Source organism: Vitis vinifera, chromosome 16 (assembly GCF_030704535.1).
Source record: "Vitis vinifera cultivar Pinot Noir 40024 chromosome 16, ASM3070453v1".
In the NCBI taxonomy this organism is placed as follows: domain Eukaryota; kingdom Viridiplantae; phylum Streptophyta; class Magnoliopsida; order Vitales; family Vitaceae; genus Vitis; species Vitis vinifera.
This window is the reverse complement of record NC_081820.1, coordinates 3412166-3425806: the sequence shown is the minus strand read 5'-3', so window position 1 is coordinate 3425806 and position 13641 is coordinate 3412166. Positions and strand designations below refer to the sequence as shown.

The 13641-nt window shown below is 33.5% G+C and overlaps 2 protein-coding genes across 2 annotated transcripts; both read left to right on the top strand.

Annotated features, from left to right (window-relative positions):
• The first annotated feature begins 1077 nt into the window (after positions 1-1077).
• LOC100254460 (putative germin-like protein 2-1) lies at positions 1078-1882 on the top strand. The gene is made up of 2 exons (XM_019226038.2): positions 1078-1198; positions 1290-1882. The coding sequence occupies exons 1-2, from the start codon at positions 1078-1080 to the stop codon at positions 1823-1825; spliced, it is 657 nt and encodes a 218-aa protein (XP_019081583.1). The 3' UTR covers positions 1826-1882.
• A 9619-nt stretch (positions 1883-11501) lies between these two features.
• Positions 11502-12158, top strand: LOC104881991 (uncharacterized). Its single transcript, XM_010663868.3, has 2 exons — positions 11502-11875; positions 11961-12158. Exons 1-2 carry the CDS (start codon positions 11539-11541, stop codon positions 11975-11977), a joined length of 354 nt encoding a protein of 117 aa, XP_010662170.1. The 5' UTR covers positions 11502-11538; the 3' UTR covers positions 11978-12158.
• The last annotated feature ends 1483 nt before the right edge of the window (positions 12159-13641 follow it).

Genomic DNA, 13641 nt, shown 5'->3' with positions numbered 1-13641 from the left:
TCAGTCTTACTACATAATTAATTATTACACACTGCATGATGTTATGCTGGTTGATGATCACAAGATTCTTTCAATTTGTAAAATCTGTGTTTAATAATACCAGTTAAAGTTGGCAGAGGAGAAAATGCGAAATCTCAAGAGACGGATATGGATGGGTATTTGCTATTTACCTATAAATTAACCAGTGAACTTATATATGAATTAATTCATATTTTGTATAAATTCTAATAAGAGAGCTGGATGAGGAAGATTTCTTTGACAAGATCAGCTGAGGTATTTCTTTAGCTCCTCTTGGGACTATTTAAGTCTGGGCGTATACATCGTGGGTCCTTGGTGCTTGGTCTCTGTCCGGCATCCCATCATTGAGATAAATTAGCTTAACTTGTGCCATAGCCGCCGCAGTGAACAAATCAAAGCAGTGGTAATGTGTTAAATGAACAACTACTTATGATATTGCCCATTCTGGTCCAACTGTATACGTAATTTAAAACATGAAGTTGGCATGCATTTTATTGAAGTGCTTTTAATTGAAATGGTTTATTTTTTATTTATTTATTTATTATATTTATTTTGGAGAAATGTATATCGACTGCTTCCGTAGAAAGCACCATTAGTCATTTTTCAAATTTTTTTTAAATATTTTCTAAAAGAACTTTTGTATTAGAAATGATTTTGAAAAGCACTGTCAAAGTTTCTTAAATAAGTAGAACTAGTCTTATATCCTTCCTTGGATCTCTTCTAATTATATATCTAAGTTCTGGCAAAATATTAACACATTCTTCACCCGAAGCAGTCTGGTAGATTGCATGGGACGTGGTCAAAACTATTATATTATAGCAGAATAAAAGAACGAAAGACACACATCTTATCTGTCACAGATCTGTTAGCCGGCTAGAGATAACATATTCTTTGTGAATTTTGACTTTTGCTTAATTAATTTTATGAGACTGCTTCAGAGTTGGAACATGTCAGAGACTCTTCATCTATAAATAGACAATCGGGTAATCCACAAAATTGCAAATCAAAGAAATCCATCAGAGATTACTCGAAGAGAATTCTTTGTATAACATGAAGAAGATGGGAGCTAACACCCTTACATACGTTGTACTCTTGGCTATGGCATTTTCTGTTGCCTCTGCCTCTGATCCCAGTCCTCTTCAGGACTTCTGTGTAGCTGTTAATGATACAAACGACACTGGTAAAATACTCATGCTCTCTCTAGTATTCTCATCTATGTATATTGATCTTTCCAAGGCTACATTAGTGCTAATATATTTGCTGCTTTGCAGTATTTGTGAATGGAAAATTCTGCAGGGATCCAAAGCTTGCAACGCCAAATGATTTCTTCTTTTCAGGGCTTCGTCTTCCAGGGAATACATCAAACAAACTTGGGTCGATGGTCACACCAGCAAACGTGGCACAGATACCTGGACTAAATACCCTTGGCGTTTCCCTGGCTCGGGTTGACTATGCGCCATACGGCCTTAACCCTCCCCACATCCACCCTCGAGCTACAGAGATCCTCACTGTCTTGGAGGGGACACTTTATGTGGGCTTTGTCACCTCTAATCCTGAGAACCGCCTCATCTCCAAGGTCCTTTACAAAGGAGACGTGTTTGTCTTCCCACAAGGTCTCATTCACTTCCAGCTCAATGTGGGAACAACAAACGCAGTGGCCATTGCTTCATTGAGTAGCCAGAACCCAGGCGTGATCACCATTGCAAAGGCAGTGTTTGGATCAAACCCAGCAATATCAGCTGATGTTCTCACAAAGGCCTTCCAAGTGGACAAGAATGTGGTTGAGTATCTTCAATCTCAGTTCTAGACTGACAACCACACCTACTAGGAGGACGCACCATGCGGATCCAGCTACTCATTATAATACCATAATAGATTGTTTAAATATGCAACCATCAAGTTTTGCATATCCCTTTGAAATAATTATTTGTAATTTTCATCAATTTCATGAACAGAAATTTTTATATTTTTTTTTCAGAAACACAATTAAAAAAAAAAAAACTTGATAAATTCTTTGTTTCTTTGGAACCGTAATTTCAAAGAAAATATATATCAATTCCTTGAACTATAATTTTTTTTTTTCAAAAACATAATTAATAAAAATACAGGATTGATAAATTTGCACTTTAAATAATCAGAATATTCGTGGTAGAAAACAATTGAAATAACTCTCTAATACCATTATTAGAAAAACAAAATATTACCTTAAGAGATGTCATAAATTCGAACTTGATTGTTTCATTAGCAAGTATTCTGTCTCAAGTCATGAATAGAACTTCAAATACGAAAACCTCTGAAACTTTTCATAATATAAGAGTATTGACCTTTGTTTTCACGGAAAAAAAAAAAAAAAAAAAGGACATTCCTTATCCCTTTTTTGATATGATTATTTTTGTTGAATTACCGTGCAACAATTAATTGCGAAAAATCAAGAAAAACAAGAAAGAAGAACACGAAGATTTAACATGGTTCGACAAATTGCCTACATCCACGGGAACAGGGAAAAAGGGGATTTTCACTATGTTAAAATTAGGGTTACATAAAGGGGTATTTATATTAACCCTTAGGAATGAAAATTCCAAAAATACCCCTAAACCACCCTCCAACCTATCGTTCGCCCCACAACAAATATGAGCCACATACTACAATAATCTCCACCTTGGCGAATATTCACTCCCCGCTTAGGAGACAAGAAACATAGCTTATAACTCCACCTGGGACAATAGGTTGGGGTATCTCCCATCTAACAACTAGAGACATTAATCAAGTTCAAGCAATGCTTGAACTTTTATGTGGTAACAGGCTTTATCAACATGTCTGCTGCATTCTTAGAGGTGTGAACCTTCTCAAGTAACAGTTTACCAGAAGAGACCAACTCTCTGATCTTATGAAATCTCACATCTATGTGTTTGGTCTTTGCATGATGCACCTGGTTCTTTGCCAAATAAATGGCACTCTGACTGTCACAATATAATTGAACTCCACCTTGCTGAATACCCAACTCCTTAACCAAACCTGTAAGCCATAATGATTCCTTTGCAGCCTCAGCTATTGCCATATATTATGACTCGGTAGTAGATAGTACAACTAAAGACTGTATCATAGACTTCCAACAAATAGGTCCCCCACCAAGGGTGAATACATAACTTGTGGTAGACCTCCTGCCATCAAAGTCACCTGCATAGTCTGCATCAACATATCATCTAACTTAAGGATCACTCTGTTGTTTGTTGAACATGATGCCATAGTCTGTAGTACCCCTTAAGTATCTAAAAATCCACTTGACTGCATCCTAATGCATTCTTCCCGGATTTGATAGAAACTTGCTCACCACACTAATAGCATGTGCCAAATCTGGTCTTGTACAAACCATAGCATACATCAAGCATCCCACTGCACTTGCATATGGAACCTTTGACATATCTTTCACTTCATCATCTGTCTTTGGACATTGATTAGTAGACATCTTAAAATGATTTGCCAAAGGTGTACTTACTGGTTTTGCATCATCCATGTTGAATCTCTCCAACACTCTCTTGACATAGCTATACTAAGATAACCATAATCTCTTTGAAGCTCTATCCTGTGAATCTCCATTCCAAGAATATTCTTGGCTGCACCTAAGTCCTTCATGTCAAACTCCTTACTCAACAAGGACTTCAACTTATTAACCACAACCATACTCTCTGCAGCAATTAACATGTCATCCACATAGAGTAATAGAAAAATAAATGATGAATCATCATCTAGGCTCTTTACATAAACACAGTAATCATACTCACATCTCTTGTATCCAATCCTGATCATGTAGGAGTCAAAACGCTTGTACCACTAACTTGGAGACTACTTCAACCCATAAAGTGATTTCCTCAATTTACAGACCAAGTGTTCCTGTCCAGGTTGAATAAACCCTTCTGGTTGTACCATATAGACCAACTCCTCCAAATCACCATGAAGAAAAGTTGTCTTTACATACATTTGTTCCAACTGCATGTCAAAATGTGCTACCAAACCCAACACTGTCCTGATAGAAGTGTGTCTGACCACGGGGGAGAAGATCTCATCATAGTCAACCCCTTTCCTCTATGAGTAATCCTTTGCTACTAAACAAGCTTTGAACTTTTCACCCTCTTTTTCTGAAATTGCTTCTTTCTTCTTGTACACCCATTTGCATCCTATTGCTCTCTTTCCTTCTAGAAGCTCCACCAAATCCTATGTCTGGTTCTTATGCAAAGGCTGAATATCCTCCACCATAGCTCCCATCCATTTATTTTTCTCTTGGCTGTGTATTGCCTCTTGAAAGGTAGTAGGATCCCCGCTACTAGTAATTAATGCATAAGAAACCAAATCTTCAAAACCATACTTGGTAGGTGGCTTAATAGTGCGTCTGCGTCTGTCTATGGCTATACTGTGATGCTGCTGATCTTCTGAACTAGACTTCTCTGCATTCTGAGCATGATTTTCCATATCATGGGTCTCTAATTTCACCTATATTAACTGCTCATTACTGCTGCAACTTTCTAGTTCCTGTTTCTCTCATTTCTGAGTACACTATAACATGGGTTTCTCATTAAAAACCACATTTCTACTGATCACCACCTTATTTGCCTTTGTATCCCAAAGCTTGAAGCCTTTCACCCCTTTCTAATACCCCAGAAAGATACACTGTCTAGACTTCGCATCAAGCTTTGATCTCTCCTCATTAGGAATGCGCACATAGGCTGAGCACCCAAATACTCTCAAACCAGAGTAATCTACAGGACTGCCTGTCCATACCTCCTCTGCTACTTTCCCATCTAATGTTGCTTTGGGTGACCTGTTGATCAAGTAACATGCCATGTTCACTGCTTCTACCCAAAATTTCTTTTCAAGGCCTGCATTCAATCTGAGACATCGAGCTCTTTCAGATATTGTTCTATTCATCCTTTCTGCTACACCATTCTGTTGTGGTGTCCTGCCTACAGTGAAGTATCTCTTAATCCCATGCTGCTCACACAATTCTGTGAACTTTGAATCTGTATACTCAGTATCATTATCTGACCTGAGGCATTTTATCTTTCTCCTTGTCTGGTTTTCTACTTCAGCTTTCCACAACTTAAACTTGGCAAACGTTTCTAACTTGTGCTGCATGAAGTACACCCAAACCTTTCGTGAGTAATCATCAATAAAACTCACAAAATACATACTTCCTCCTAAAGATGCCACTCTTACTAGTCCCCAAACATCTGTATGAACATAGTCAAGAACTCCCTCTGTCTTGTGTGTTGCTGTCTTGAACTGCACTTTATTCTGTTTTTCAAAAACACAATACTTGTAGAAATCAAGTTTACATGTTTTGATACCCTTCAATGGATTTCTCTTATGAAGCTCCATCATCCCACGCTCACCCATATGCCCTAACCGCATATGCCACAAAATTGTATTGCCTGACTTAGACTCTGCAGTTGCAACTCCACCTACAATTGTGGTACCCCCAACAATTTATAAATATTTCCTACTAGTTTTTGCCCTTTCATCACTGTCATAGCACCTTTTGCTCACCTTCATACTCCACTTGTAGACTTGTAACTAAATCTTTTACAATTTAAAGTTCCCAAAGAAATCAGATTCTTCCTTAGATCAGGTATATGTCTAACATCACACAACGTTCTAACAACACCATCAAACATTTTAATTCTGATATTCCCTATTCTAACAACTTTACATGAAAGGTCATTACCCATCAGAACAGAACCAGAATTTACCAACCTGTATGTGTGAAACCAATCTTTATTGGGTGTCATATGATAAGAGCATGCTGAATCCAAGATCCAAGAATCTATAAGATGATCTGAACTAGATGAAACCGACAACATATCACCATCACCACTCTCTGAGTCTTCTTCTGCCACTACATTCGCAAACTTTGATGAACCCTCTTTATTTTACGATAATTAATTATTACACGCTGCATGATGTTATGCTGGTTGATCAACGTTTGCAAGATCCTTTCAATTTGTAAAATCTTTGTTTAATAAACCACTGTCTATATGATGAACTTATATATGAATTAATTCATATTTTGTTTTAGTTCTAACAAGCGAACTCAAAATGGAAGATTCTTTGACTACAACTAATAATTTTTTTTAATATTCCAATACAATTGAGTAGAAAGAAATAGAAGAGTTCAACATATAATTGTTTGAAGTCAGCTCCTTGGTGGGTCCTTGGTGCTTGGTCTGTGTCCGGCATCCCATCATTGAGATAAATGAAAAGTTAATGAACAAATCAAAGCAGAGGGAATCAGTTAAATGAAAAGTCAAATTGAATAATTCAAATGATTTCTAGTATTACCAAATATCTACTTAATTTTTCTCTAAACGTACTTTTGTATTAGAAATGATTTCTAAAAGTAATGTCAAAGGGAAGTCCCTTGAGCAACTTGAGTTGCAAAGTTTCTTAAATGAGTAGAACTAGTCTTATAACTACATATCTAAGTTCTGGCAAAATATTAACATATTCTTCACCTGAAGCAACCTGGTAGATGGCATGGGACATGGTCAAAACTACTACAGCAGAAAAAATAAACCAAAAATAATGAAATTTATTCTTGAAGAAACATTGGAAACATCATATTTTTGGTCATTTGCATTTTTGCAATCATCTTCTTATTTTTACCACAAACAATGCAAACTCCACTAGAAATATTAATGATATGCATTTTTATTTTTATTATTTTGTTAATTGTTTCATGGTCAACAAATTTGAAAAAAAAATCTAGAATAAAAAATATATTTGCTATAGTAACATTAGTACTATTTTTAGAACATATTTTAATATTACCTTTTCCCATGATTGAGTCTTTGGATTTATTTCCAAAATTAACTTCTATGATTGATTTATTCATTTATGACAACACATTTGATTATCACATCCTATATCAAGGTACCAAATATCTTTGTGGTCTAAGTTTAATGTTATTATATTATAAGCTAATACAAAATTCTTCTCTACCTCAACGGTGTTTTCCTACTCTATTTGTTCATTTTGTAATTTCATTTGACATTCTAACTTATAGTGTACACACCTCTTACATTTGAGACACTGTATGTATGACTTGTCGTTAGAGCCAAGAGTGTTGTTGTTTCCTTGATCTACAATAATTTTTGTTACCATCTCCATCTCTATTGTTAGAGTTGTTGCATCTTCCTCTACCTCGAGCATGACCATGGCCTCTATGACCTTGTTGGCCACCATGACCACCTGTAGATGCTCTACTCTATAAAACTTGCTCTAAATTAGTATATTATTTGATTCATTTGTTGTTCATGCGAACACAATAAACTCATTAACACTTCAATTGTGAGATTGAATATATCATTTGCTTCTTCAACCATTACAATAACATATTTGAATTTCACACTTAAAGATCACATCACTTTCTTTACTATTATTTGGTTATCAAGCTTCTCACATTAACCTGTATGTGGTTTACAATGATTTGTACTTGGTTAAAATAATATAAGATTGACTTAGAGACATTTAGACAAAGAAACTTGAATTCACTTCTTAATGTTTGAAATTTCATTCACTTGACACAAAATATAATCTTTGTAAGGTAACCTATGCCTCTTTTTCTAATTCCATCTCTGAGATTTTCTCAAATGTGAATTTATCTATTGCTTAAAGTATTGTATAGAGTGCTTTTTTTTTTTTTTTTATCTTTTTTCAAGTTTCTTTCAATAAATCTTTCTACTCATTTGAAAATGCCTTGAATTTTTTTGAATTAGTCACTTTGTTCTAGCCATTATTCACTTGATTCCATAAATCTGGCAATCTAATCAAGACACATTTAAATGTATTAATTATCCCAATGTACATTCCCTTGTATTCTAGCTCTAATACTCTAGTTTTGCATCTTCTTTGGTCAACTTGGCTCTAATACCAACCCATGTGAATCAATATTGATAATATTTTGCTAAAATAACATTTTATTGCGTTTTATTCTCTCTTCCCACCCCCTCTCTCTAACATAAGAACAAACCGATATTTATAATAAACTAATCATGTGCTTTCCTAATTAACATAAGAAACTTGAATAAATAATAATTCCCAATGTTTCTCAAATTCCTAAAATCTTCTAATTTGACTTTAAGTGAGATTACTAATTTCACCAAACACATTAATGAAACTTATCAAAGACTTTCATTTCCTAAAAAATTTATGCAACAACATGAATTAAAAGTTCATAAGTTTTCTTCTCCTTGTAGATTTTTTTTTAGCTACAATTTGATTGCTCTAAACTCATATAACGAACTCAAAATTTGAGTCTTTTTTATGGGTTTTGGAATTGGTATATAGAGGTTTGCCTATAAAATGTTATTGAAAACAATTTTTATTCTTTAGAACATAAAATTGTTTTTTCACTTAAAAAACACATTGAACAAAATTTTTTAGAAAAAATATTTTTTGAAAATTTGTTCTAAAAACATGTTACTTTTTATAACAAATTTAAGATATCTTTAGGAAATTATAGTGTTTTGAGAACCAATTAAAATTATAAATATTAATATATACTTTGAGAAGTCTTATATTGTACAAAAAGTTCATATTAACTTTATACAGAATAAAGCGAGAAAACTATTTTCCATATTTATGTCCATGAATAAAATTCTTTTTCCTATAATATTTAAAACTATTGGTAAAAAATTGTTCTCAAAAACTAACTTTTGAGCACTGTTTTTAAACATGAAGTCCAATAGATTCTCAAACTCTTAAGAGAAATGCATCATCTATACCTTGAACATATTCCAATAGTTTTGTATTTATGATTTCTTCATGTTCCTTATTGCCATGATGAATTAGTCCTTTTATAATGCAATTTAAAACAGTAGTTATTTTGGTAACTTTATATTTAAAAAAAAAATAATAGTAGTAACTAAGTATAATTTTATAATGTAAAATAAAAAATAAAAAAAATCTTCATCCAAGTGGTTGAAATGCTTAGTTTGGACATTATTTTGATAAGGGATTTAGTTTATGAATTTTTTTCTTAAATGAATTATTTTTGCTCAAAACTCTTTATTTCTTGTATTTTATATATATATATATATATATATATATATATATTCTACTAGCCAAGTGTCACCAATCAACACCACTCGTACAAGCCTATATGCAACTTTTTTAAAAAAAAAAGTTTATTGAAATGTTTTAATTATTGTTTTTTTTTTAATTTTATCCTTTACAAATAATAAAATAATGAAGATGAATCTCACCTATGGACAACACCTAGAGGGGGGTGAATAGGTGTTTTTGCAATAATTAGATAATGTGTCTTACAAATGCTTATAGTTCCCCTATTCTTATCCTATGAATTGATTTTCTTTGCCAACACTATGAACAAACAAGCAAATTACAAGTAATAATGAATGCACCAACATTCTCTCAAACAAGTTATTTAATGAAAATCATAAGAAAATGAAACAGCACTCCCAAACATGATATATAAGACATTGGATTAATATAAACACTCGATTTCACAGTCCCTTTTACATCAATCATGAAAAACTAAAATATATCTTATTAATTCTTTCAAAACTCCAATAGAAAATATCAACCCATGCTCTAACTAAATACTCAATATAACTCAATGATATTTAAGCTAATGAAATGCTAATCAAAAGATATGATAAAATAATGAGACAACGACACCAAAATTTTTTATGTGGAAAACCTTTGAAGAGATAAAAAAAACCATGAGGTTCAAGCAATCAAATAATCCAATTTAAAGAAAAAATAGTTGAGTACAAGGCTTTACTTAGCCTAAACCTTCTATCCTCTTTCGAACCACTTGCCTAGAACCTTTAAGCTTTAGTTTCCACTTTTCTTCTTCCGGAAAATACTTGGAATTTACTTCAAGCTTTGATCTCGACCTCTTCTTGAGTCCACATAAGAAAAAACTTAGGTTTTACCCTAATATGTTGAATATGAGGGCAAAATGATTTTCAACTCAAACCCAAGTGATTTTTCTCAAGGCAAACACTCCCCCTATGGTGTAAAAAAAAAATCTTGAAGCTAAAAAATATGAGGTTTTCACTCTCATAGTCATCCTCTATGCTTTTGGAAAGAGGGCTTAAGTATTAGGCGGTTTTGAAACCCATGAAATGGCTGAAATTTATTTGAAAATTCATGAAAATTCGTAGGTGTGATCAAAGTATGATCGATTGAACAAGACTGAAAAATTTTGGTCCAACCTAATATGTTACCCTTTAGTTTGATTGATTAGAGAATGATCCAAATGTTTTAAACACAATGTTATACACGCTTCAATTTCATTTTCCAATAAAAGGATAAAAATTTAAAGCACGATTCATCAATGTTTCGCATCATCTATGACCTCAAATTCAGTTACCGAGTCCTCTAGTCATCTTCAAACATGAATAATTTGGAAAGTACAAGTGTTTAGTATTTGAAAAGTATGAGCTAAGAGACGTAATGGGAATTTTAAACCAAAATTCCCAATACACAAATACATGTACAAATAGCAATACCAACAACAATTACTAATAATAATAAAAAACTAAAAATGATAAATTAAATAAAGAAAAAAAAAACGGGTAGAGAGCATACTGCTGAGCGTCATCACTCCTCAATCAGGTGTGGAAACGACATACTAGTATTTCCCGATTTGCCAATACTATTCTAGGAAATGGTGATTGATTTGGATTTCTTCAAATTTCAAAATCGATTCAATCTCCGTCCAGTATTGTAACTCATTTCAATCATTCAATAGTTAGGATAAGGGTGAAAATTGAATGGTTTTATGGTATAAATAAATGAATGCTACACAAATAAATTTATGGTATGATGTGCATCACGTTTGATTATTGTTGAATCACGGATCCAACCAGTAAATTAGGATTCCATGATATTTTTGGTCCAGTGATTGATCTGATTCTGATTCCGAAAACATGATAAAAAAAGTCACTTTGCAAAGATTAAAATTGAAGTATAACATTTTATTGATTTCAGGTTTTGGTGTACATACTAGAAGAAAACTGCAAGATTTTCCAAACGATCTAGCCGGCCAAACTATTTAATACATAAAGTATGATTATATTAGAAAAAAGAAAATGTCAATCTCAGTTGGGTCCCATAGAGGGGTTGGCGTGAATTTTTGGGAGATGGTTAACTAAAAGTTCAACACCTAGAGACAAAATTCCACAATCCATAAAGACTACATGTAGAAAGTTCTTCACTTTAAACATGAAAATGACATTGTCTTCATTTTTGACTGACACTAACCAATGTGAAAGTAGAATAATAATTTGACTTCTATGGTCATATAGATATGAGTCTGTACCCTCAGCTTAAACCAGTCAACCTCCGGTTTGAACGCCGCCCAGGCGGCCATAGACTTCATGCACAAAGTAATGCACACGGCAAGTAGAAAATCCACTTGGTTCCCATCTCATTTCTATATATTGGAGCAACTCCTCCGCAGTGTTATGTGCTAATTGTAGAGAAAAAAGAAAAAAAATGATGAGAAGCATGAGGGGGTCGGTGGTTGTGATGGTGGTGGTGGCTGCAGTGGTGGTATGCAGTTGGGGGAGTGTTCAGATGGCTAGTGCAGACACAAGTCCGAGCCAGTGCAAAGAGGAGAGGAACCTGCTGGTTAACGCCTGCAGGCCAGTGATCTACGGGCGCAGCCCATCTGCGGACTGCTGCCAGCGCGTTCGAGTGAGCCATGTAGAGTGTGTGTGCCCCTACGTCACTCCCAAGACCGCATCCATCATTGGGGCCATTGGTGTTGACAACGTGGTTAAGAAAATTGAAGGGTGTGGAAGGACGGTGCCCCGCAAATTCAAGTGTGGGAGTAAGTTACTTCTCTATGGCTTTCTGTTTTTTTCTCATATTTTGGAGGCCATTGATGATTGATAGATGATGATTGGTTTCTGCAGGTATCACCACTCCATGAGGAAGACACCCTACTCAGCTTATTACGAATAATGTTTACTATTATATATGTTCAAGTACTTTGTACAATGGGGTGTAATTTTTCTCATGTTTGAGATTTGATTATCTCCTTGTGTTCTTGCGTGGGAGCTAGAAACCTCCAAAAACTCCACTATCAATAAAACAAGAGAACGATTTCAATATATTGCTAGCTTGTCGTTATAAGGGTAATACAATCGTTGACGTGTTAAGCAAAAGGGGGTAGTACAAGACATCACATTAATTTAAAACATTGGTTTGTCACGCATGTGGCTCCAACAGCGCCCTTTTCACCCACACGATATTAAGAGTGTGTTTGGTAGTGATTCTAGAAAACATTTCTAGTATTTCTAACGTTTGAATGATAAAAAATTTCAAGTGCTAAAAAAGTTAGAAGCATTTCATAAAATCACTGTCAAACGGGCTCTAAATGTGAGTTGACCATCCTCATTATTATATTAACAAGACATCCTCTACTATAACCATTCTACACATTTACCACACTTTGATTAGAGTAAAAGTCATTCCTAATATCTCACCATCCACCGTTAAAAACTTTGATGCACAATCTCCCATTAATAGCAAAATGATCAAATAAAATAATATATAATCGGGGCTACAATTTGGATGGCTCAACCTGAATTAAAAATCAATCAATTCAAATTCTATCCTAAGATAATCAGCCTAATTGTAACCCAACCTCATTTTTCTAAAATTGGGTTGAGTTCAAATGGATCAGGTTAGACTTGGATTGATCATGTTAAATTCGAGTTAGTTGGGTAGATTGTTCTGCATAATTCAAAATTCATTTGTAATATTTTTCTAAAAAAAATTATATATATTTATATGAAAATTCAAATAGTAAATAAATAACAATTCAAGATAACAAAAAAAAATTATATATTTTTCTAGAAGAGTTGAAAAAGTATATGATATAATATAATTTAATATTTTTTCTTAAAAGTATAAAAATAAAATAAATATTATTATATAGGATAATATACATTATAAAAACATTAAATCGAGTTTGGGTTAAATTCAAGTTATCTGGATTTTGGCTTGAACCTAACCTAAATTGAGTTTAAGTTGAAAAAAAATTAACCTAAACTCAACCCTAGTATTGAAAATGATTGCCCAATCCTGCCCAAATGTTGGATTAGATTCGGGTCAATCAAATCAAACTGCCCAAGTTACACCCCTATACATAATAAATATTTCCAAAAGATGCACCACTTCAATGATTTAGTAACTCCCAATAATTGATGACCTTCACTATTACTACCCTTCTTGTTCAAGTGATCAATGCTCTTGACAAGGTTAATATTATATCTCAAAAACATGTAAAAAGTAGACAAATAAAAAAGTAATGTAATTAAATTATCACTTTCTTATATTATGTACTTGAAACTCCAAATCAACCTAAATAGCCCACCTTTTTTCTAATCAATTTCTTGTAGGTTAAGAGGGAGAATCAATCAGAGGGCAATAAGGGCAAGAAGAGGAAAATTTTAAGTTCTATTTGATAACTATTTTAAAAAATAGTTATGAAAACAGTTTTTAAAAATATTTATTAAAAAACATTCTTTGATGTTTTGTAAAACAAACATCTGTTTGAGAATTTGAAATGTTTTTAACTTGTTTTTTATG